The sequence below is a fragment of the Oncorhynchus mykiss genome, chromosome 5, assembly GCF_057628025.1.
Source record: "Oncorhynchus mykiss isolate SJ-2025 chromosome 5, ASM5762802v1, whole genome shotgun sequence".
In the NCBI taxonomy this organism is placed as follows: domain Eukaryota; kingdom Metazoa; phylum Chordata; class Actinopteri; order Salmoniformes; family Salmonidae; genus Oncorhynchus; species Oncorhynchus mykiss.
In genome coordinates, this window is record NC_143026.1 from 40,670,263 (window position 1) to 40,696,947 (window position 26,685).

The 26,685-nt window shown below is 44.1% G+C and overlaps 1 protein-coding gene across 2 annotated transcripts in view; it reads right to left on the reverse strand.

The window, feature by feature from the left end:
• The window catches only part of LOC110523807 (poly [ADP-ribose] polymerase tankyrase-1), a 115,145-nt gene that overhangs the window by 16,047 nt on the left and 72,413 nt on the right, over positions 1-26,685 (reverse strand). For both annotated transcript variants that reach the window (XM_021602843.3, XM_090234807.1), the window contains 8 exons: positions 4,903-4,997; positions 4,617-4,683; positions 3,972-4,158; positions 3,683-3,804; positions 3,468-3,559; positions 3,276-3,354; positions 245-416; positions 77-156 (listed from right to left, as the gene is read on the reverse strand). In XM_021602843.3, the coding sequence (XP_021458518.3) occupies positions 77-156; positions 245-416; positions 3,276-3,354; positions 3,468-3,559; positions 3,683-3,804; positions 3,972-4,158; positions 4,617-4,683; positions 4,903-4,997 (894 nt within the window). The remainder of the gene's footprint in view (positions 1-76; positions 157-244; positions 417-3,275; positions 3,355-3,467; positions 3,560-3,682; positions 3,805-3,971; positions 4,159-4,616; positions 4,684-4,902; positions 4,998-26,685) is intronic.

Genomic DNA, 26,685 nt, shown 5'->3' on the forward strand with positions numbered 1-26,685 from the left:
ATAGTAGGGACACACACACACACACACACACACACACACACACACACACACACACCGACTTAAATGAGAATCCTACCTTTACAGTGTCCATGTCTCCAGCTTTAGCTGCCTCCAGGAGACGATAGTCTACGTCAGAGTTCCTCACTGGTACATTTTCTGGGGGAGAGAGAGAAGTACAACGTCACAGTATCCCCGAACCAGTGTCTTAGAGTAACACACACACACGCCCTCTCGCTCTCCGTACCATCAAGTATCTGCTGCACGGCCTCGTTGCCCATCTGTGAGGCGGTGAAGCCCTGCAGTGAGAGGATGGAGGCGTCTGCTCCGTAGCTCAGCAACAGCCTGCAGGTCTGGAGGTGTCCCGCCATTGCAGCACGGTGCAGGGCTGTCTGCCCCAAGGTGTCCAGGGCATTCATCTGAGAGAGGGAGGGAGAAAGGGAGGGAGAGCAGAAAAGAGTGAGGAGATGAGAGGGAGAGAAGTTGAGAGTTGTGGGGATTGAGCTTTGCAACTAAATTCACGCATTTTGAAATGAACACAAACAATAATTAATCAGCCGAGCCCTCGGGCTGCTGGAGCTCTTCAGAGACTATCAGCACCGAGCAGGAACTGGGAGAGATAGTGTTATTATGTGTGTGTGTTTGGGAGGTCAACTGCATATGTACGTGTATAAATGTATGCTCGTCTCACTGTACAATTGTGTACCAGAGCCGAGCGTTTCAAGTCTGAGATGACTTCCTGCCTGACTTTTATATATTCTGCCCTGTCTTCGTTTCCCTTAGCTCCTGGGATATCCTCATTTCGATTTATTACTGATTGTACAACTCCAAATGAAAGGGGAGGCTCTGCCTAGAACATACACACACCACAGCGCTGCTCCCCACAGACCCACTGATCAGAGCACAGCAGCAAAACTCCAATACCAGGCGCTGCTCGACTTTACTTGTTAACCCTGCACACTCATGGGAATTGGCCTCTTTGAATAGGGCCAAATTGAAATGCTTCTAACAAAATAAACATGAGAAACATAATCATGGTAGAAATTGAAGAGAGATGACAGGGAAATGATCAGACCAAAAGGCGAGGACAACAGAGCTCATTTGACATTTTACTGTACTTTTTGCAGCGTTTGTTGCAAAATCTGATATATTCAGTAAGACTAGAACGATATTCATAGAAAACGTGGGGTAGGTTCAACATAAAACACCAACAATGAAAGGGTTTGAGTGAGAGGTCTCACTGGTGTCTCCAAGTGGTCACACACATCTCCAAAGTAGGCACAGCTCCTAAGTCATTCCAGTGCACTTTTCTGACTCAAAGAAGAGAGCCTTTAACTATAAAAGGTGCTTTCTTGAGCTCCCCTAGCTGTGCCGTTGAGGAACTAGAGCAAGGACATCCGTATTGTTTTGTTTGGAACACAGCCCTGCATCCCCACCATCACTGAATCACTGTTGTTGTTTTGTTTGGAACACAGCCCTACATCCCCCACCATCACTGAATCACTGTTGTTGTTTTGTTTGGAACACAGCCCTGCATCCCCACCATCACTGAATCACTGTTGTTGTTTACCCAATCCAAGAACGGTCCATTATAAATCGCAATCTGGGTCGGATGGGTATAATTTGAACGCTTGTCCTATTGCCGACATGACTAGCTAATTTAGAAAATACCATCGAAAGTTGGGCCCTGTACAATCGGCACTGCAAAAAACGTGGATGGAACCATGGAATCCAGACATAAAAATGGAATGAAATAATACTCAATAATGCTAATAATAACCTTTTGGTAGAGATGGAAAGGCTTTCCCAAAAACCGTCTCAATTAAATGCTAACTACTTAGTAGCCTACTCCTACCTGGCAGAATGACATCATGATTATTTGCATCAATCCAGTGGCCATGTGTTATGCAAACTCAACAATCACATGAGCGCTTGCTGGTGTGCACTTGCTTTAAAAGGTTCAATTCACCCCAATGTTTTATGTATTTTTCCTAGACTTCAAAAGTCGTCTCCTGATGTGGTTTAAGCATTGATGTGGACTTAGAACACCAAATGCTGTTGTTTTTCATTTTGAGAGCAGAAAAAAACATAAATTAAAAAAAAATTAAAATTAAACTTATTTTTTTGGGGCCTACACAACGCCCTTCGGGGAAACGGTAGTAATTTTGGTGCACATAGAATAGAGTCATTAGCGCATTCAGGTGTGTGTTTTGGGCTAAATTTCTTCACAGCATAGGCTAATTCTGTTCAGAGCAACCCAGGTTTTGGCATGTCATCCTTGTAACTGTACATCAAACATAGCGGTCATAAACATTGATACTGTAAATTACATGCACATTTGGAGTCGGAGACCCTGTAACATGTATAGCATGTTACTGCGCAGCCAATGCGTTCTAATACAGGCACTTAAAAGTGATCAAATCTTCCATTTACACACCGTATACCGGCAGCGAGTTTAACAGGCTGCCAGCTCTGCTCAGGGAAGTGCTGCGGTTTACCTTTCGTTGTCTGTTCCATCTGTCATGCTCCCTAACCAGCTAAGTAGTGCTGGGCCTCTGTGGGGGGGATAGCTACCTCCCCTTATAACTATGAATAAGACAAGCCCAGACATGACAGTCAAAATACCACTGTTTGGAGGCTTCTCTTCTCTGGATAGATACTCAACTGTCAAAAGCACCCAGGAGCCTCTCTCTCGTGTCCGTCTCTGACGTCTTTCTTTAGAAAGTCATATAAAAACACAACTCACGCTATTGAGAGAATTCCATCGAGGGAAGCTATCAAGAGGATTCTCTTTAGTGGCTGTCTGGCTTTGAAACATTGTGGAACTGGTGCACGTCTTTCACTAGGTCTGCATGAGGGAAGGACCGCCTGTGAAGGTGAGGATGGGCTCTTCAGGGGGGGGAGCTGGCAGGCTCTGAACACTCCATCCATCTGCTCATTCTTATCTGATGGAGCTCTCAGAAGCAGGCAGTTGATCGGCCAGGAGGACAGTCTTTCCCCCCAGTCCGTCCTGTCGTTGGTCTCAATAATACTATAAATGACTGAGCTCTAAAACAAGTGGTAACTTCAGACCCACCCGGACACTGAGGAGACAGATCTCAGCCTTCTTTTTAGTTAGAAAAACATCCTGTCTCACAGGGTCTGGGTTCACTCAAACGGCTGCAGATTTACACTCCGATTAAGTATTTTCCATTGAACTTGCCCCTTTTGCTGATACAAGCAGCAAGACCAGTAGAGAGCATGGCAGAAGGGATGGACGGGTGAGGTGAACACTGTACCTTTGCTCCATGTTTCTGCAACACCTCCATGATGTCATTGTGGGCCCTCTCAGCAGCCACGTGTAGGGGGGTCATGAAGCTGCAGAGACAGACAGACGCACACAGGGTGGGTCAACATCGTCATGATATAGCAGTGGTTAGAGGATCGCTTTAGAGGTCAGACAGAGTTCAGCTAAACAGGAAGAGACTCACTCCTTGTTCTTCTCGTTGACGTTGGCACCTTTACGTAACAGCAGCTCTGTGATCTGCTTCCGCTTGGGGTGAGGAGAGGCCACTGAGCAGTGCTGCAACAGAAGAGGAGGAGTCCATTTAACACTGTGTGGTGTGTGTGTGTGTGTGTGTGTGTGTGTGTGTGTGTGTGTGTGTGTGTGTGTGCGTGTGGGGTGTGCGTGTGGGGTGTGCCTCACCAGTGCCGTCTCGTGTGTCTGTGGGTGTTTGAAGTTGATGATCTCCAGAGCGAGGGACTTCTTGGCCTTGGCCACGTCTGCTTCCCGCGCAGCCTGGAGCAGAGTGTGCCCCTTAAACTCATCTACACAACACACACAGGGGGGAAACCATGTCATCACTTACACACATGCCATAAGACTTCCATTATTCTCCCAAGTCATCAAAGGGGAAAACTATTTCAGCATGTGAGTGCATAGGAGAGTCTATAGGTCAGTGTGTGAGTGTCAGTAAGTAGATGTCTTTTCTCACAGGTGAGTCTCTCTTTGAGCTCCGGGGTGGGGGCCATGTCCACAGCACTCTTCCCGTGACAGTTGACCAGGGAGGGGTCAGCCCCGTGGCTCAGCAGCAGAGAACACACCTCCACGCGGTTCTTCGAGGCAGCCTCGTGGAGCGGGGTGAACTGCCACAGGTCCATGGCGTTCACACACGCTCCATGCTAACAGGAAACAGAGAGGGCCGTTACACACCGTACACGTGGTGAAGGAAATAAAGTGGCAGACATGTTTCTGAAAAACTATGTTTTGAAATCCGAACGGGTTCAATAAGAGCAAAGAAAAACGGCTTATTAAAGTGTGAACACGACCCAGGTGTTACAGCGCTACTGACGCGATGTCTGACATTAAAACATGGCTTCCCTTAGACATGCCAGGCAGTCCTGAGACTTCATCTCAAAGACAAAGTGAACAGAGAATGAAGTCCGAGTCTGTCTGTCTCCTGTCAAAGGAGGAGAAGCCGGTCAGGCTTTTCGGCCTGTGACGAACCCCTCTGAAAACACCTGACAATAAAGGCTTTCTCAGGGCCCTCTATCTCTACCCAGAGCTAAAGGATTCTCACTTCCATAGCCGCCACGTAACAAGCATACCAGCACACAAAAAGCAGCATAGAGTTTCTAACCTTCAGCAGCAGCTCTGTGACTTCGTAGTGACCATAGGAACATGCATTGTGGAGAGGAACCAGACCACTGAGGGAGAAAGGAACACAGACAGCATTAGGTCATTACAGGGACAGAGCATTTATATCTCTGTGCAAATAGAAACTAAGTTCATTAGGTAAGGAGGTCGAATGAAGTGTCTCAGCAACGTGTGAACTTCAACATTCCAGAAACATTATTGGGGGGGACGGACGGACACTCCAACACGACACTCACCCTAAAGCGCATGCAAACAACAAACACACTTACCCTTTGTCCTTAGCATGTACGTCTGCACCGTGCTGTAGTAGGAGCTGGACAATTCTGACCCGGTTGTACCCTGCAGCCAGGTGGAGAGGGGTGGACTACAGGAGGGAAAGGAGAGAGAGAGAGAGAGAGAATGATCAGAACAAGACAAGGACATCTGAGAGTACAATCTCTAACTTAACCACAGAAAATACCTCCTACTGGGCAGGAGCACGATGCGCATTACAGCACCTAAAGCACATTAGCAACGCACCTTAGTGCTAGCCTATGAGCGTGTCTGTCTGGGGAGAGAAGTTGATGTGAGGTCCCAAAGAGGGAGGAGAGGACTCAGGATGGAATGTTTATCCGGAGGTCAGAGTTCACGGAAACAGAAGCGCAATTCTGAACCGGAGTCGGCAACATAAAGAGTTGATCTGGGAGGACAATATTCTTTAGGTCATTATAGTTAATGCTTCATATCAGGTGAAAACCTGGGGGGCTAGCCTGGGCTATAGTGTGACTGCTTTTATATCGTATCTTATCTTATCTTAACTTATCTCTGTGTGTGCATGTGTGTGTAACCTAAATGAAGTGCATCTCATCTCACAGATTCTGTCCTCCCACTGAATAGTCAAATAGATTACTTCACCTCATTGAAAACAATTAGTGCAATTAGGAAATTGCAGATTCAAGCTGGATCAAAAATGTGAATCAATGTCTTCCTTCAGAGCAGCCATGTGAAAGCCTCTCTCAGCTGTTTCAGCCTTGAGCAGAATGCTCTACACTGCTGAGTCAACAGCCAAGTAGGGAAGCTCTAGAACAATGGCTGCTTTAACAACACAGGGAACACGTTGATTTGCATGTTTTGTTGTGGACTGTCCTACAGTTGTGATTCTAGTAAGTTGTGGAAATGACTTAGCGACGTTTGTTGTGAAGAGGCAGTGGCAAGACAACACAGACAAAACAACAATCTGAAGGAGGAACTCAAAGGAAAAGGCAGCATCAAGGTCGTTCCATCAACAGAACAAAGAGATGAGCAGCGTAGCATCAACGTCATTCACAGAGACAGGAGTTAGCCTAGCGCCCGTGCATTGAGTGGGTATCAGAGACAAAATAAATGGTAATAACCAGACAGTGAATAAACAGAAAGCAGGAAAAAGAGAGGACCCCATCCCCCTTCATATATACTTTCTAGGTGAGGAACAAGTATGTGACTGGAGAATAGTGAACCAAATAAAGAGAAACTGTGCCAATGAGGCGTGCACAACAACAAACACTGACAATTTGTCATTGTTTCCTGCATTCCACTGATTACACAATTAAGGAACTGTGTAAATTGTCTACCCATAGATCATTTACAACTCTTATTTGGTCTGGACAATATTACCAAGATGCAAGAAACAAGCTTTCGTCACGTGCACATGATAAAAACAACAGCAAAGTAGACAACAAACCGAGTCAAGAACAATATTCAAATGTGTGACTCAAGCTATGGGATGGGCAGGGTGTCACAGTAAGGCATTACAGTAGCAGTTGCAGACAGGGGAGGGGAAGTAAGGTGGAATCAGGAACACCTCTTAGAGAAGGTTCGTATCCCAGGGTTCTTTATCCTGCCCCAAACTCACCTCCACCCCAAATCATAACCTTAACCCAGGACACAGCAGGAGCATTGGTGGGTGGATGAAATATGACCAACAAAAAGGCCAAGGTTCCAAAATGTGCACAAGAGGTATCTTAACTGATAAAACCATAATCCAAGAACCCCAAACAGAAATCAAAAGGAGTGCATCATCTTACAGCTGTTTGAAAATAACTTACCAGCATTTTTTGGGTCGTTGACTGATAGACAATGTCGGCAGAATCACAAATAAAACAAAACAAAAAAAAGGAAAACAAAAACACAAAAAAATGATATGAAAGCATCATGTTGGTATTCCAAGCTAGTAGAAGTTCCGTAGAACCCATTTGATTCCTCCCTGTATTTTCAGCTGTTCACTCGGCCTACGCGTTTATTATTATTTGAACAAGTTGTGGAGAACCGCGTGACTGCACTAGAACTTTCAGGGACAGTTGGTCGGGTGGGAGGTGCAGGTGAAAGGCATTAGCAACCATAACATTTACAGGACATTTGAACAGAATCTGGAGGGAGGCGACAGGGCTGTTCATCATCCTGTCTTCTCTGTCCCCATCTGGCCACAGGAAGGGTTGGGCCTGGCGTCATGGGGCACCAGTCAGCCCTGTTCTGTTCCACCCCCAGATAGATAATGCTACATGAGCAGGACTGGGAGGATGATTCAGCCAACACATGGCAGAGCAGAGCTGTTGTGTGTTATTTAGGACAGGATGCAATACTGGGCCTCTCTCTTCAACGTGACAGCTGTGAGTCATATGCTTTTATTTCTATGCTATTTAGCAGACACTTTTATCCAAAGCGATTTACAGCCATACTGAGGGTCTCAATACAAGACCGCTATAGAACCAAAAAAGCCATTGTAAGACTTCAGAACTAGCACCTCAGGAGAAACCAGTACCATGCACGTCTTGATTGCTGATTTTACAGTGAAAGTAATAAACCACTGTACAGTACATTCGGAGGGCATACAGACCCTTTGACTTTTTCCACATTACGTTACGTTACAGCCATATTCTAAAATGTATTAAATATTTTTTATTAATCCCTCATAAATCAACACACAATACCCCATAATGACAAAGCAAAAACAGGCATTTCTAAATATTAGCACATTTAAAAATATATATATGAAATATCACATTTACATAAGTATTCAGACCCTTCACTCATAACTTTGTTGAAGCACCTTTGGCAGCGATTACAGCCCAGAGTCTTCTTGGGTATGAAGCTACAAACTTGGCACACCTGTATTTGGGGAGTTTCTCCCGTTCTTCTCTGCAGATCCTCTCAAGCTCTGTCAGGTTGGATGGGGAGTGTTGCTGCACAGCTATTTTCAGGTCTCTCCAGAGATGTTATATCGAGTTCAAGTTCGGGCTCTGGCTGAGCCACTCAAGGACATTCAGAGGCTTGCCCCGAAGCCACTCCTGCGTTGTCTTGGCTGTGTGCTTAGGGCTGTTGTCCTGTTGGAAGGGGAACCTTCGCCCCAGTCTGAGGTCCTGAGCGCTCTGGACCAGGTTTTCATCAAGGATCTCTATGTACTTTGCTCCGTTCATCTCCCCTGCTGCTGAAAAACACCCCCACAGCATGATGCTGCCACCACCATGCCTCGCTGTAGGGACGCTTGACATTCAGGCCAAGGAGTTCAATCGTGGTTTCATCAGACCTGAGAATCTTGTTTCTCATGATCAGAATCCTTTAGGTGCATTTTGGCAAACCCCAAGCAGGCTGTCATATGCTTTTACTGTTGAGTGGCTTCCGTCTGACCACTCTAACCATAAAGGCCTGATTGGTGGAGTGCTGCAGAGATGGTTGTCCTTCTGGAAGGTTCTCCTATCTCCACAGAGGAACTCTGGAGCTCTGTCAGAGTGACCATCGGGTTCTTGGTCACCTTCCTAACCTAGGCCCTTCTCACCCGATTGCTCAGTTTGCCTGAACAGCCAGCTTAAAGAAGAGTCTTGGTGATTCCAAATTACTTCAATTTAAGAATGATGGAGGACACTTTTTTGGGGGACCTTCAAAGCTGCAGAATTTTTTTGGAACCCATCCCCAGATCTGTGCCTCGATACAATCCTCTCGGAGCTCTACAGACAATTCCTTCCACCTCATGGCTTGGTTTTTGCTCTGACATGCACTGTCAAATGTGGAACCTTTTATAGATAGGTGTGTGCCTTTCCAAATAATGTCCAATCAACTGAATTTATCACAGGTGGCTCCAATCAAGTTATAGAAACATCTCAAAGATGATCAACGAAAACAGGATGCATCTGAGCTCAATTATCGCATCTCATAGCAAAGGGTCTGAATACGTATGTAAATAAGGTATTTTCAGTTTTTTAAATTTTTTTTATGTGAAAGTGTCTAAAAACCTGTTTTTGCTTCGTTAATATGGGATAGCGTGTGTAGATCGATCAGAGGGAGAGAACAATGTAATTAATTTTAGAATAAGGCAGCAAAGTAACCAAATGTGGAAAAAGTCCAGGGGTAAGAATGCTTTCCGAATGCACCGTATATGCCCGACATAAAGCAAACCACAAAATAAACACCAAAATACCCACAAAAGGTCATTTTTTGTTTCCGTATTTTATATGCATCCCATACCAATGGCTAGACCAATGATAAGACTAGGCTATTTATCCCAGTTACATGCCACTATTCTCTAACATGTTGATATGATTCACACACCATTCTGACAAAGAGCCTTCTTTCACTGCATTTTTCATTAACAGTTTTCCCTTGTCTGCCAGTCTGTTTTTATTAGGCTGTGTCTAACCCAGGAATATTGCAAATTCAATGCATCACAGGGCTGCATCACCATGGCGACAGTTGTAGCCGAGGTTGGGCTCAATCGCTTAGGCTCCGCCCGTCAATCTGTCAACCCGGAGGGGCGGGGATGAGGGGAGAGGGGGAGGTAGGGAGGAGGGCGAGTCAGTCTACTGATAGCTAGAGCATCCCACTGGCTTTATACAGTACACAATCAAACACTGCAGCTCTAAAAAAACACACAAAAAAACACTTAAGGACACAATAACAAACCCTGTTGTTAAAAATAACTAAGTACTGCTTTCGCTCTCTCCCCCTCTGCAATCTCTTACATGGCTCATTGACAAGACCGGGTAATGTTCCATCTGCTTTCAGACACAAAGCTGTTCACTGTTAAACAACTGACTGGAAATTATTACAATCCGGCCTCCACTTTCGAGAGTCATCATGACCTTCCAGACAGTCTAGTCAACTACTACACAACTCACTACCCTGTCCCCACCTCTAATAACGTACCGTCCCCGCGGATATGAAATCAAACAACAGTTTTGATTTGGAACATGACGTACTGAAGTCATACAGATAGAGGAATTGCATGCTGGGGCATATTGTCTCGGAGGCCCGACGTGAAAACGTAGAGTTTTCATCTTCTAACCAAATCTTAAGTATTTGTAAGGGAACATCTGTGATGGAATAAAGCACTGTTTCATTTCCCGGTGGACATGGAGAGGGCAAGGCAAAGCTGAGCTGCTTGTCGGAGAGAATATGAGAGAGAGAGAGAGCGAGCGAGCGAATGAGTGAAAACGGATGTGGCAGGATTAACCTATTGTCTCCCAGCCCTTGGAGATATGTACTGTAGTGAGTCAGATAAAGGGAGAGAGAGGGGGAGAAAGAGAGCAGGTTCAGGAGGGTGGAGTGTTAGAGAGTACATGTCTGTGTGTACTATATTGCATTGTTCTTTGAACTGTTACTTGGCAGTTAATGTTGCCCTCTTCATCTCCAATACACAATGAGTACAGATACATCCACACAATAATACAATTGTGAATAATCAGATTGATATAATAGTTTGATTTAAACGTACACATGCTTTGCAAGAAGAACGATTTCCCTAATAATCTTTTTTACATGGACAAAAATCAAATAATTTACGTGACGGGAATCTGAAATGGAGAAAATCAGCAATCCAAATAAACGTTCCACCACAGCGACCATGTTATTTTTGTGACGCATATTTGATTCTGAGTTCGAACATACACAGTTTGTATGTGAAAACTATTTATATGATGCATACTGTTTTAAATCAGTGTATGCTTACTCGATTATGAGCTTACGTCGATAACCCCAAAAATGTCTAAGAAACAAAATACATTTGAATTTATCTTAAGCCTCTGTGTTTCATAATTGTCCTTCGATTTGCAAGAGGCTGAATGTATCTCACCGGAGAAAGTATCCGGGGCGAGTGAAACAGTGCCCCTCTGTCTCTGTATGTGTAGGCCATCTATCTGATGCTGTCTGGTCATAAAGACTGACATTGTTGCCACCCATGGCATTAAATGTAAGGGAAGCCAGCGAGTATTTGGCCTCCCTGGATAAAAAATAAAAAAAGTATTAAATAATATCCAATCTGCATTGATGTAAACTGAGTAAGCGCAACTGTGAATGGTCCTGGCACACAAAAAAAAAAATTGACAAGGGAAGCCAGTTTGGATTTGGCTTCACTCCTATCACATCACATCGCATCAAGAGAAATACGTCATTGACAGAAATAACTTGAATTGATGCATCTCATTGTGTGGTTATCCCCTGGTGGCTGGCTAGCTAGCTAAAATCGTCCCTTTCCTAAATTAGCCATGGATGGAGATAAGGATTTGGACTTCTGGTTTTACTCAATTCTCCATACTGGCCAACGATTACAATGGCAATTCTGATCCAACCATAAATTCATCCATTGTGCCCCTGGTCTGAGAGGACGGAAGTTCAATATTTAGCTAGTAGAAGACTAATAGTAGTAGAAGGCTAATATTAACTATTTAACGTTGCAAGAATTTTGCCAGGTAGCCTAGAACAACAAATAAAAGTGTGTACTGTATGACAGTCATAGACCGTTTCGTCAACATGAACGAGAGGATGGCATTGGCGTTTCTCTACAGGTAGGGTGAGTCAACATGTTTATTCTACTTGCACGAACGCACGCACGCACACACAAATCAGAACCATGGTCAGCCACATCATATTTAGCTAACGTTGATTGGACTTTTTGGTATGTTTAGTTGTCACTGCATTAGACTAAGCGTAGGTGATTTGATGATGTTGAAATGTTGAAGTTTAAATGGTGCTGGAATAGTGGAGGCAGCTCCTGTTTTCTTTGCGGCAACTCTCCGTGGATCTAAATCAATAGTTGTTTAGTGGTCTGAAAATGTTGGAAACATTAACACCCTCTCACCATTCTGTAGGTCACGTAACGGTTTGTTACATGCAATATGCGTCGTGGACTTCACCGGACAGAGGTTGCAAGGCATATGAACTAACATTATAGAGCAAACAAGGCAATCATCACTACACAAGGTGTAATTTGGCTTATTTTTGGTCTTGGCTTCCCCTGTGATTTTACCCACACACCGCTACTGCTTGTAGAGTCCATTCCCTGACCAATTAAGGCTCTTCTGAGCGCAACTCAATATAAGGAAAGTGTTCTGAATGTTTTGTACACTCAGTGTATATTCAGTCTTCAATTACACCAGAGATTGTATGACACACTATTCCATTAGACTAAACAGGGACATAGCAGACTTCCAAACTTAACTGGATAGCCAGTCGGTACTTTATGAAATCGGCACTAAGGTAAAATTGAATAAAATACGTTGTGTTTTTAAAATCTAAAAGCAGACTGCCAGGCAACCGGAGCATATACAGAGTAGCAGATAGGAGAGCGGCAGGGGTGGGAGTATGTCGCAAAGCTGTGATTCCTTCCTTTGCCATTACTTTCGTCAGCTCCAGTCCTTTGTCCCATTTTCTCTCCTATTTCCTTTGCCCCCTCTCTCTCTCTTTTCACAGAATTGTAACCTGTAACCATGCCAACAGTGACTGCTAGCTGTCAGCTGTTGCCATGGCGGCAGTGCATGCTATAACTACCATAAAATTGGTAGAGTGTGAGGTTTGGCCGAGGCACTGCGCTTTCCTGAGCGAACCAACTTACAGAGAATCTCTCTCTCCACTGAGATAACCATGCATCGACAGGCTTAACCCTGGGGACACACCACCAGCCAGGGAGGGAGGGAGGGTGACTTTGTCTTCATGTCCTGTTCCAGGGGATACGGTAGAGTAGACAGCCCGGTCCAAGGGGAGGCAGGCGAACACAAATGTTGGCAAACAGAGAGCGGAGGATAGCCCACTCTTTCCCTGGATCGATAATACATTAGGCCTCTCCACTCCCCTCCTCCGCCCTGCTGACGGCTAACTGCTGGGGGAGATATACGGCCCTGCCCCGGCCCCTATCCCCAGCCACTCTGTGGTAATGATGCATAACACAGCCCAGGTCCCGGGGGGATGGGTGCCCTGCCCATCCTCCAGACATAAAGCAGCACACTACATGCACACCTCTGTTAATGTGTCCTTCTGACCTCCATATATTCCAGGCTAGCGACTACGTAAACACAAACACCACCACCGTGCAGGTATCTTCCTGAAACCTTACAGCAGGCTATTTCTATTGGGTGCCCCGTTTCATGAGCCGATAGTTGACAAATGTTCAGAAAATGTACTTAATATTAAGCACATATTTAAACAGTCTGTTTTCCCATAGTACAGACAGTCTTCACACACCAAAATTGGGAGCCGTCTTAGCATGCTGCTTTCATCCAGAAATATGATGAACATCTTAACAAGCGCCTTTGATGAGGGCTACAGAGTGACTCCCTAATCGTTAGGTCTTTGATGTTGTAGTTAGCTGTGGCAGGCGCGTGGGTGGTACTTCACTGCCACCTTCTATTCCCATTACAGCTAGACTCAGACAAAACACAGAGTCAGGAAGGACAGCCGAGCAGGCGGCCTACATTTATATACGGTCAGAACATGGATCAAGAACATTTTCGAAATCACATACGCCTTGCAACTGATCTTTCAAACCTTGAGGCGGCTGCGGCACGATAACGGTGAACGATCTAAACCACACGAGGCTCAAAAGAAGCTCAGAATCCCTGAGTAGCAAACTCACAAAAGCTGCTAGTGTTAATTGGGTTGAAAAGAAACACTCACCCAGCATTGGCCGCAGACTCTATTCCCAGTCCAATCCTAGCCCTCACACCAGCAATAGATCATTTTTACGTTCGAGCCAGGCGATATCGTCAAGTAAATATTACCCCTGCCAACATGATAGCAGAGTGTAGGTGGACATTCTGCCAGTAGTTCTGATATAATCTTAATGGAATAACGTGTGTGTGTGTACAACGAGAGGCTAACAGTCAAGTCTATACACAGTAGCCTACACAGAGAGAACTGAGAAGTCTTCCCCCGGTACAGAGTGCGCTAATTGGAAACTATGGGCCTAGAAAGAAGCAGCTCAGTGAGATAAAGATGAAGGACTTGGTTCAGTAGTGGTGTTACCAACTCAATATCTATGCCATGAACCACGACAAAAAAACACCACTACATTTGCCTGCCGGGCTGCTTTCGCAGATGGTTCAAACAAGCCAAAACACTCCATATATTAAGGACCCTGTCTCAGTTAGGTCCTGCAGAACATAACGTAACATTAGCCCTCTCTGTACCACACTCAGGCATCTATGCTAAAATTTGTTCCTAGGGGCACCGGTGCTCCTAAATTACAATTCCAGGTAGCACAGTAAAATATCTAGGAGCATATGCGACCAAAATTGTAGCACTGTAGAGCCCTCTCTCACAGAACTAGTATGAATGAGGAATACATAAAAAGGAGAAAGAGGGGATAAAAAGAGAGGAGAAACCAGAAAGGTCAGTGAAACAATTGAGGGGGGACTCTCATGGCTGCGCTGCACATGTGTGGTGGAGTAAGTGATTGGTTTTTCAGAAGGCATTTTGATAATGCTCTCCAGCGAGCTGCCGCATCGAGCCGTGCCGCGTTAATAACGTCCTGCACTCCTGAGCTCTCCATCATCTTCAGACACACCCATGGAGTCTCTCTCGCGCACACACACACAAAATCGCACCCCTCTCTCTCGTACACACCACACACACACTGTTACTACAAACTTCCAAATGAAAGCTTCTGTTGGAGGCAGGATAGCGTAAAGAGGGCGGCTGGTGTTACAGAGACGCCTTTTCAAATGATGCTTTTGAAGAGTTGCTTCATTGCAGACTGAGTTAAGTGGCACACTCCTGTCAGCTTTGATGTGAATCATAGGCAGCAGTATGAATACCTGGCCGTTGTTTCGTATTCCTACTCCCTCCACAGGTATTGATGGTGGTTGTCACATTTGCCGGTAAAACCGGCGACAGATTCAGGAGTGGGCATTCCAATCTGCATGAGCTGATGATCGTCATGCATTTGGGACGTCGACTGCTCTTTCAGTTCACCACAAGGGAAAACAGCTGTCAACATCCAGCCACAAGCTTGACTCCCATCAGTATTCGTCACATTGCACAATGCACATTTGCACGTATGATCATTGAACCTGGCTGGCTATCAGTCCTCTCAGACGGGGGGGTAATGATGTGATCTTCCTCTCCATGACCCGCCTCTATGACCCAGCAGTGTTTTGGACTGCTCCGCTCTCTCCCCCGAAGGCTCTCGGAGTAAAACCTTTAATGCGTGGGCGGCTCAGGAAACGTACTTGGGCCTCCATATCCAGGACAAGGAAGCACAGAGGAGCATTAACTAGTAATACCGGAGCCTCGCTACAGCAGACTGGGTCAACACAATGGAGCTTACCTACCCATCTTGGCCTGACAGAGCCAGTAGCAGAACACTTATGCGAGGAGTGTTAGACAGCATTAACCCCTTCCTGGCTGGATCTTCTACTGCAGACTAAGGCCATCCAGACTAATCTACTGGATGCTACCTTTGGTCTATGACACAACTTGTTCTGCAGAATGTGGAGGACCAAAGACCTGAGATTGGTTTCTCTCTTCTGGTTAAATGTGGACCAGTGTAACACCAGGCACTGGTTACAGCATAGGCTGATGGGTGAAGAGGTGGGATGCCTACGCCCAATAATTACCCTTAATTACACAGGCAATCACCAGCTAATCATGACTATTAAAGGATGAAGCATAAGTGCCATCAGAGAAATTATCACCTCACAAACATCTCTTATAGGACGGTGTGAACCAGATGGTTAACGGATTAGGCTAGACGGAATCAGCTCTGTGAGAGAACACTAATGTAATGTGCCTTCAAGAAGTTTGCAGACCGCTTATCTTTATCCACATTTTGTTAAAGCCTCATTCTAAAATGTATTAAATGAATAAAAATAAGCAGCAATCTACACATAATACCCATTATGACAAAGTGAACAGGTTTTTAGAAATGTTAGTGAATGTATTAAAACAAAAAAACAGACCTTATTTACATAAGTATTCAGGCCCTTAGCTATGAGACTCGAAGTTAAGCTCAGGTGTATCCTGTTCCCATTGATCATCCTTGAGATGTTTCTACAACTTGATTGGAGTCCATCTGTGGTAAATTCAATTGATTGGAGATTATTTGGAAAAGCACACAGCTGTCGATACAAGGTCCCACAGTTGACAGCGCATGTCAGAGGAAAAACCAAGCAGTGAGGTCTAAGGAATTGTCCGTAGAGCTCTGTGAGAGGTTTGTGACAAGGCACAGATCTGGGGAAAGATACCAAAACATTTCTGCAGCATTGAAGGTGCCCAAGAACACAGTGGCCAGCATCATTCTAAATGGAAGAAGTTTGGAAACACCAGAAATATTCCTAGAGCTGGCCGCCTGGCCAAACTGAGCAATTGGGGGATAAGGGCCTTGGTCAGGGAGATGACCAAGACCCCGATGGTCACTCTGACAGAGGTGTAGAGTTCCTCTGTGGAGATGGCAGAACCTTCCAGAAGGACAACCATCTCAACAATCAGGTCTTTATGGTAGAGTGGCCAGACGGAAGCCACTCCTCAGTAAAAAGACACATGACAGCCCGCTTGTAGTTTGCTAAAAGAAAAGGCACCTAAAAGGCCATGAGAAACCAGATTCTCTGGTCTGATGAAACCAAGATTGAACTCTTTGACCTGAATGCCAAGCGTCACATCTGGGGGAATCCTGGCACCATCCTTACAGTGAAGCATGGTGGTGGAAGCATCATGCTGTGGGGATGTTTTTGGGTGGCAGGGACTGGGATACTAGTCAGGATTGAGGCAAAGGTGAACGGAGCAAAGTACAGAGAGATTCCTGATGAAAACCTGCTCCAGAGCGCTCAGGACCTCAGACTGGGACGAAGGTTCACCTTCCAAAAGGACAACGACCCTAAGCATACAGCCAAGCCAACGCAGAAGTGGCTTCGGGACAAGTCTCTGAATGTCTTTGAGTGGCCCAGGCAGAGCCTGGACTTGGACCCGATATAATATCTCTGGAGAGATCTGAAAATAGCTGTGCAGCAACGCTCCCCATTCAACCTGAGCTTGAGAGGATCTGCCGAGAAGAATGGGAGAAACTCCCCAAATACAGGTGTGCCAAGCTTATAGCATCATACCCAAGAAGACTCAATGCTGTAATCGCTGCCAAAGGTGCTTCAACAAAGTACTGAGTAAAGGGTCTGAATACTTATGTAAATGTGATATTTCAGTATTTTATTTTTTCAACATTTTTTGCTATGTCATTACGGGGTATTGTGTGTTGATTGATGAGGGGGAAAAAACAATTGAATTACATTTTAGAATAAGGCTGTAACGAACAGTTGAAGTCAGAAGTTTATACACACCTTAGCCAAATACAATTAAAGTCAGGATTTCACAATTCCTGACAGTTAATCCTAGTAAAAATTCCCTGTCTTAGGTCAGTTAGGATCAACACTTTATTTTAAGAATGTGAAATGTCAGAATAATAGTAGAGAGAATGATTTATTTCAGCTTTGATTTCTTTCATCACATTCCCAGTGGGTCAGAAGTTTACATACACTCAATTAGTATTTGGTAGCATTGCCTTTAAATTGCATAACTTGGGTCAAACATTTCAGGTAGCCTTCCACAAGCTTCACACAATAAATTCAGTGAATTTTGGCCCATTCCTCCTGACAGAGCTGGTGTAACTGAGTCAGGTTTGTAGGCCTCCTTGCTCTCACATGCTTTTTCAGTTCTGCCCACAAATGTTCTATAGGATGGAGGTCAGGGCTTTATGATTGCCACTCCAATACCTTGACTTTGTTGTCCTTAAGCCATTTTGCCACAACTTTGGAAGTATGCTTGGGGTCATTGTCCATTTGGAAGATCCATTTGTGACCAAGCTTTAACTTCCTGACTGATGTCTTGAGATGTTGCTTCAATATATCCACATAATTTTCCTCCCTCATGATGTCATCTATTTCGTGAAGTGCACCAGTCCCTCCAGCAGCAATGCACCCCCACAACATGATGCTGCCACCCCCGTGCTTCACGGTTGGGATGGTGTTTTTTGGCTTGCAAGCCTCCCACTTTTTCCTCCAAACTTAACAATGGTCATTATGTCCAAACAGTTCTATTTTTGTTTCATCAGACATTTCTCCAAAAAGTACGATCTTTGTCCCCATGTGCAGATGCAAACCGTAGTCTGGCTTTTTTACGGCGGTTTTGGAGCAGTGGCTTCTTCCTTGCTGAGCGGCCTTTCAGGTTATGTCGATATAGGACTCGTTTTACTGCGGATATAGATACTTTTGTGCCTGTTTCCTCCAGCATCTTCACAAGGTCCTTTGCTGTTGTTCTGGGATTGATTTGCACTTTTCGCACCAAAGTACGTTCATCTCTACGAGACAGAACGCGTCTCCATCCTGAGCGGTATGACCGCAACGTGGTCCCATGGTGTTTATACTTGCATACTATTGTTTGTACAGATGAACGTGGTACCTTCAGGTGTTTGGAAATTGCTCCCAAGGATGAACCAGACTTGTGGAGGTCTACAATTTTCTTTCTGAGGTATTGGATGATTTATTTTGATTTCCCCATGATGTCAAGCAAAGTGGCACTGAGTTTGAAGGTAGGCCTTGAAATACATCCACAGGTACACCTCCAATTGACTCAAATGATGTCAATTAGAAGCTTCAATAGCCATTACATAATTTTCTGGAATTTTCCAAGCTGTTTTTAAAGGCACAGTCAACATAGTGCATATGTAAACTTCTGACCCACTGGAATTGTGATACAGTGAATTATAAGTGAAATAATCTGTCTGTAAACAATATTTGGAAAAATGACTGGTGTCATGCACAAAGTAGATGTCCTAACCGACTTGCCAAAACTATAGTTTATTAACAATAACTTTTTGGAGTGGTTGAGAAACGAGTTTTAATGACTCCAACATAAGTGTATGTAAACTTCCGACCTCAACTGTAACTAAATGTGGAAAAGGAGAAGGGGTCTGAATACTTTCCGAATGCACTGTAACCAGGGCTGACCCCATTTAGTCGAATATTAAATTGTTTGGATCCATGGTCGACCAAGATCTCTTTAGTCGAGCAGTCGCAATTTATTTGTAATTTTTTTAATGGTGCACAAGACACCAGTCTGATTCGCGACTGTCTCAGTGGACTAATCCATTGCTGAGGCCACGGGGATGGAACAGTCCATCGCTCTAAGACATGTGATACTGAAATTGTCTACTGTGATTGTGAAATTATGTAAAAAATAATGTTGCAACACTAATACATTTAATATTAACAAATGCACTTTCTCCCGCGTTGTTTACAGGTCGCTGAAACATTCTTTAGTGCGCCGTAGAAGTGGCTCTTTTCCCTATGTTGCTACGTGCATTATAGCAGAGTTAACTTGTATATGGGGATTGAGAACATTGCAGCGGAGGCAGCAGCAAAGACGAGGAAACAGCCCATGCCTAATTGTCTAATCAAATTGAGGAGAGAGGAAACCCCAACTTAATTAGGTCTATAATAAATAGCCTAACTGTTAAATGTGCCTGGCTTTACAAATATGTATATGTATGTATGTATGTATGTATGTATGTATGTATGTATGTATGTATGTATGTATGTATGTATGTATATATATATATATATATATATATATATATATATATATATATATATATATATATATATATATATATATACATACACAGAAATAAGACCGAGCTTGCCTTTGTTGCCTGTTTGAGTGCTTGTTTAGTTGCCTACTGATTCGTGAGAACCAAGCATCATGCAACGGCAAAACAGATTTGGCTGTTTTTAGCCTTTACTATACTGTAATATTTTAACACACCCGGGGTGGCAGGGTAGCCTAGTGGTTAGAGCATTGGACTAGTAACCGGAAGGTTGCAAGTTCAAACCCCCGAGCTGACAAGGTACAAATCTGTTGTTCTGCCCCTGAACAGGTAGTTAACCCACTGTTCCTAGGCCGTCATTGAAAATAAGAATTTGTTCTTAACTGACTTGCCTTAGTTAAATAAAGGTTAAAATATATATATATATATATATATTTTGTTAGAATAGACAATTTATTTAGTGTTGTTTACACTGTTCCAAACAGGCAGGAAAAAATATATTTAATCTAACAGCATCTGTTTGTCACACATTATAAGCAAGCATCTCTCGGTCTTATACCCTCCATTTTATTGATCTCATTCTTATTGTTACAATTATCATTATAATAAATATTGTCATTCTCATTAGTAGGCTTTGTACTGTAGCCTTGTATAACCACCACCGAGCTGTAGGCCAGTCTTAAACTTAAACTGTAACTTACTTAGGCCTATATTTCAATATACACTGTGTCAATCAATCATTTGTTCATTCATGCCATCACACAGCATATGAGACATTCCTACTTTGAAATGCAATCAAGCATAATTAAATATCAAGGGGAGCTTTGAATAAGAAGCCTAAACAATAAATAAACTGCAATGCTGTTTTTAGTCTGCTGTAATAAAGGCTCCATATTTATTATTTTTCATTAGAACAGACATATTTATTTAGCGTTGTTTACTGTTCCAAATGGTCCCAACATTTTGTTATGTAATAGCAACTGTTTGGCACACATAATACTCACGCAACACTTGCTCCAATACCCTCCTCTTTCTTAATCTCCAGGATTTTCCACAACTAAGTCAAATTTCTTCCACAGATCTGACTTCCACTTTTCCTCCTGAGCAACCAGTAAACAAACCACTGAGTTGATTTTTCACCTGTTTGTTATAACCAATGTATTGATGTGATTATGGTCACATGCATGTGATGCTTACATGTATCAAATCAAATCCAATTACAAGTTAAGAAAGCAAATATTGAGGGAATAAGGGAAAGTTTCTCCGAAACAACATAGTGATTTGGGTAACAGTGTTTTTCAGTCAGAAACAGGCAGGAAACAAATGGCTGAAATGTTGCAGCTTCAGCACGAACAGCACAATAAACACTTGCTGTGGTACCTTGTCGCTGCAGTAGGGAGGAGAGGAGGCAATGTGCGCCAGTCACACAGGCACTCGCTGTAATTCTTTTTTTTTTTTAGCACAATGTGACCTCCGGGGTCTTTGACTCATCTGTGTGTCTTAATAATTTAATCAAACAGTGTGCTTAAAGCATCAGACACGCTCAGTGCATATGTAGTTGATTTTATTAAAACACATAGGGTGTGCCTGTCTATATATGGAAAAATAAGGTGAAACATTTTGACCAATCGATTGGTCAAAAGAACTGGACCACTCTCGGTCGACCAAGATTTTTTAAAGTTGGGGACAACCCCAAATGTAACAAACACTTGTGTGATGACGTAGTCCAGCTGGTGTCACGCAGAGACACCCAGGAACCTGAGCTACCCAATCACATGATTGATTCACTTAACTCAGAGATTCATCCTCAGCGTCTTATGCTCTCCATTGAAATTCTAAAGCCGATATAATTCCAAAACCGATAAAGCATTTATTTTAGTCGCCCCCTCTCTCATTTTCCCCTGCGGTACAATATGCGGAGGCGGATGTCACTTCGAAGTCAGTCCCTGAACACAGAGGCAGTGATGGTTATGACAAGCCTTGATGTTGATGACGGTTAAGACAAGGCAAAAAATGGTGAGGTTTGAGACAGGCCCGGTTCATTCGTCCTCAGCACATCCCACTGTTCCTAGGGCCGTTGGAGGGACAGGATGGCAGCAGGTTGTTGAAGTAAATTGAGATGCCATTGTGCCCGGGGAGACGGGCACGTGTCTGCTCTGCTCCTCACACATAGACAGACTGGATCTCCTCCTCCTGAATACTGGGCAGCTTCCGAAGGCGTTTGGCCGCATCCGGGTACTGGGTTGAGGCAAACCGGTCATTACAGGGAGCGTCTCATCTCAACGCTCCACTAAGCTTCCCGTCAGTGTCCACCCAAGGTAATTTCTTTACACACTACTGAAATGACAGAGCGGAGTTACTAACAGCAGACGCCAAGGGATAGGCCTTCTACAGATTCCTCCACAGTATCAACACCAACCAGTCAGAAAAGCAAAGTAAGGATTTAGTAAATCCAGCTACATAAAAGAGGATGATCAAAAACAACTAGGGCCTATTGTTCATGCCTTGAACCTCAATCTAATAGGGGTTTCTAACAACTAACTATACCAGTGCTGCAGACACCGCAGTAACCTAGATTAAAAACATGGCTGTTGGCAGGGGGTCCACGTATGGCTAATATCACAGGTTCGGAGTGGATTCATCACTTTACAACGTTCTCTAGTATCGCCTACGCCTCTTCCCCTCCTTGTTGTAGCCATGGAAATAGCCTAACACTGAGGACACTGCCAGGGACAGTATTCTCCATTTCCTATTGTCCCTGATCACCCCATCATCGCCAAGAGCCTTTTCTGTCCTGGGCAGCTGCAATATCCATGGTTGAAGCAAACTGTGACAAACGCAATGAATTTACAGAACAAACTGTGTTTCAGGCCATGAAGATATCGGAGGATGATAACAGCCCTTTGCTGCTTTTTTTTAAAACTCCGGGTGTGGATTCAACACAAAACAGAAGAGGAGAAATAGAAGAGAGACTGGTACAGCAACAGAGTCCCATGACAAATGGTGCCGCTCGGAAAGAGCTAAAGTATTCTATTATATACTTCAACAAAATAATGCCCCTGTAAGCTGGAAATGTATGACAAATGGAAAACAGAAGACTTGAGCAGCCAAGGGCGAGCTTCTCTTCAATTCTTTCCCTGGGTTATGGAGGCGGAGGGACAGAGAAGCGAGGTGGGGGGACAGGGGCAGAGGCAGCAAATGCGAGCAGTGGATCTTTAAAACGCACATAGGCAGACCACTAAGGAGATAAAAACAAGAAGCTAACTGAATGGGTTCAGGAAGCAATTGTGATCAACTTTTTATTTATTTAGCCGAGTATCAAAGGAGAGATTAGCTGGGCATGGAATGACTAGACAGGTGAGAGCATTGACTGACTGTGACTCTAGTCTCTTTACGGGGGGGGGGGGGGGGGGTTAAAGTAACATGTACTGCACCTGAGTGGTAGAATCTCCATGAAATAACCTGTGCCACAAAGTCACTTCTTAACTACCACATGCATGGCACACATCTCTGAATAAAATGCACCAACAAAACATCAGCAAGCTTAGTACATTTTCAAGTTCACTCTTCTCTCTCAAGGCGGGCCTTAGACCTTTACTTCCATTCCAGTTGAGTCGCTCATTTCTTTATTAGTTTTGACAACAGAAATTACAAGTGGAATGGGTTATGAGGACGGAGAATCCTCAGAACAGAATATCATTAGTATGCTAATCAGAATCCACACTTACAGTATTTGCATATTGCACGGAGAGATCACGCAGATGGCTCTATCTCTGGCTCACACGCTCAGTTCTCCCTCTTTCTTAGGAAGAAATCAGGACAATTTTGTGTTAGCATTAAGTTAAGTGGAGTCCAGGTAATTACAAACAGTGAGTTGCCGTGTACTAACCATCTTAGGATAGCTGAGAAGCTCCCCTTTAGAGGTCAGAGTGGGAAGGGGACGAGAACACACCTGACAGACTGGATGTAGCCTAAACACCGACAAAAAGCTCCCTTGGAAATATCTAGGAGCCCCATGAATTGCACCATGTCGGCTAAATGCTGACCTCTCACTTTCCCATAATCTCCTCCATAACTCCTGGGTCTCCCTCCTAGGTAAAATACCTGTGACTCACTGGACAGTCAAATAAAGGGCTATATAGTAGCAGGGAAACAGAGCTGTGGCCTTAGAAAAGGCTTACTTGGCCTCTCCTATCTGAAAAACTCTTAAAAACACAATTATAGTACCATCCGAACGAACACACATGGGTGTTTGTCAAAATACATACTAGCACAGGAGGGTCAGAGTACGAGTTCAAATCAAAGTATGCCAAACGGAGCACAGAGGGCACTTCTCGAATGCGTGCTCCGTTTGTACATATCTTGAAGCATGCACCGATGCAAGCGTCAACGGAAAGTATGCAAAGAAATATGACGCAACAACGTAAAAAGTTACCCACATTTTCTTGAAATCAATGGTGGCGACTATTTGAGCTGAAGTGAGAGAAAATACACTCCGACTTTGAATGAAATGTTGCCTATTGGCCTCCCGAGTGGCGCAGCGGTCTTAGGCACTGCGTCTCAGTGTTGCGGCATCACGACAGCCACGGGTTCAATCCCAGGCTGTGCCACAACCAGCCGTGACTGGGAGTTCCATATGGCGATGCACAATTGGCCCAGCGTCTTCCGACACATTGGTGCAGCTGGCTTCCGGGTTTAGCGAGCGGGTGTTAAGAAGCGCGGCTTGGTGGGTCATGTTAAGGAGGACGCATGACTCGAATTTCGCCTCTCCCGAGCTCGATGGAGAGTTACAGCGATGAGACAAGATCGCAATCACCAAATTGGGGAGAAAAAAATATGAAAAGTAATAAATAAAGAAATAAAAAATGTTGCCTATTCACCTCTCATATGTTGCCTGACTACAATATTTTAACTTCATACCTTAATAAATACATGCTGTGTTAATTTTGGCATGGCTACCATACCCACTGTGGTGTGCGTAGACCGCAAGCCATAGTAAGTCAATAGTTAACTGGCTAGCTACTACTGTTAGCTAACTAGATAGCCACAAAGAATTGTTAGCTAGCTACCCATGTAGAATTCACATCTATATTGGATAACATTGGTTTAAGGTCATTTTTGCCGGTTATACTATCTGGTTAGCTACATTATTACGATTCACATATAGCTAGCTGATAGTTATGAAGTAAAACTTTTGTTTTGTGTACATCTGGTTTCGTCTCTATTGCCATTGTCCTGGCTAGACTGCTGCTCCCAAGTGGCGCAGCGGCCTAAGACACTGCATCTCAGTGCTAGAGGTGTCACTACAGACACTGTGGTTCGAATCCAGCCTGTTTCACCACCGGCCGCGATTGGATGTCCCATATGGTAAAGCACAATTGGCCCAGCGTCGTCTGGGTTTGGCCGTCATTGTAAATAAGAATTTGTTCTTCACTGACTTGCCTAGTTAAATAAAGGTAAATAAATAAATACAAATAAAACGGAAGGTTCAGTGAATGGGTAAGTCCATAGTAAGTCAATAGGGCTAACTGACAAGCCACAAATAATTTTTAGCTAGCTACCCACGAAGAGTAAACATCTACTGTACCTTGCATAACATTAGTTTTAGGTCATTTCTGCCTGTTTAACTAGATAGCTGGCTAGCTAGATTACAACGATTCACATATACAGTATATCCAGCTGATAATTCTGAAGTAACACGTTAGCTTGGTGTACATCTTGTTTCGTCTATATTGTTGCCATTGTCCTAGCTGGAAGAAGGTTTAGTGAATGGGGCGATGCAGCGTGGGGTAATACAGTACGGGGAGTGAGAGTGTTTATTAAATGTTATGTTTTATGTGTCCTCCACACCCTTGTCCTCACAAGAGCATACTCAAGAGAACTTCCTTGGAGAATGCACGTGGAGCACGAGTGTGGGGAGCACGGTAGTACGCATATCGAGAAACACCGAGGACTCAAAAACCCAAAGCAATGTAACTAGCAGGAGCAACCCTCTCATCTGCCTTAGAACAGAATCTCTGAACCGACATGCTGTGCTGCCTGGGCCACAGCAACTCATTAGCACAGAGAGACTAACCGCACTGCACATTAGTGACGACTGTAAAGGAGAATACATTCTCTCTGTTCATAAACACTGAGGTCTGGGGAGCAACCAACTGGCTGGCTGGCTGGCAGGAACACTGCACCCTGCAGAGCTGTATTAGGAGGGCCGTGATCTGGCAAACACAGAACCAGCCATAAACATCCACAGCGTCTAGAACAGCACTGCTCACATAAAAGGCAGAGAATTGGCCAGGGAGGTGGAGGGAGGGATGGTGGCATTTTAATTAAAAGGAAAAAGGGGTAATAAAGAAAGGGGTCTTGAGATGGAGGCTATGGCGACAATCTTTGGGAAAGCTTCATTAGCATTTTAATATGCATCATTGTGTCAGTTATTATTATCGCTGTCATCGTACCCTCACGGAAATCAATCCAAATCTAAATGTCATTGCATGCCTCCTGAAGCAGGCAGGGACAGAATTCAGATATACAAAGCCACAGCACTGACAACCCAGCCGGGGGATGATCAGGAGTCATTGAATGCTAACGGCTTACTTAATAGCCATAACTACAACCTACACTGCTGTGGTGTAGGAAAACAAAGAACCTCACTGCAGAACCCCACACAGATCTCCAAATCCCTCTACCGGAATAATTCTAAACTATAAAACAGGTTATTTGGATCTTGGATGCTGATTGGTTGATAGGAGTTAGTAACCACAATCCCAGGTAATGAATTGACTCAACCCCACCTACATGTACAAATTACCTCAACTAACCTGTACCCCCGCACACTGACTCTGTACTGGTACCCCATGTATATAGCCTCGTTATTGTTACTTTTATTGTGTTACTTTTTATTATTTTTTACCTTGGTTTATTTGGTAAATATTTTCTTAACTCTTCTTGAACTGCACTGTTGGCTAAGGGCTTGTAAGTAAGCATTTCACGGTAAGGTCTACACTTGTTGTAGTCGGGGCATGTGACAAATACATTTTGATTTGATAATGCCTGTTAACAGCTCCATTTGAATCAATGCGCATCCACTGTCTGACAGCCTAGCCAGGTAATTTATACACTTCATCTCCCCTGGAAAAGAAACGTCTAGGCAATATTTCCCCATGCTACTACTCTAGCATTTGGTTTGCAACAGTCGAGGTTTGTCTAAAACTTGCTGTCTGCTTCTCCAATCCGTGCCATGCAT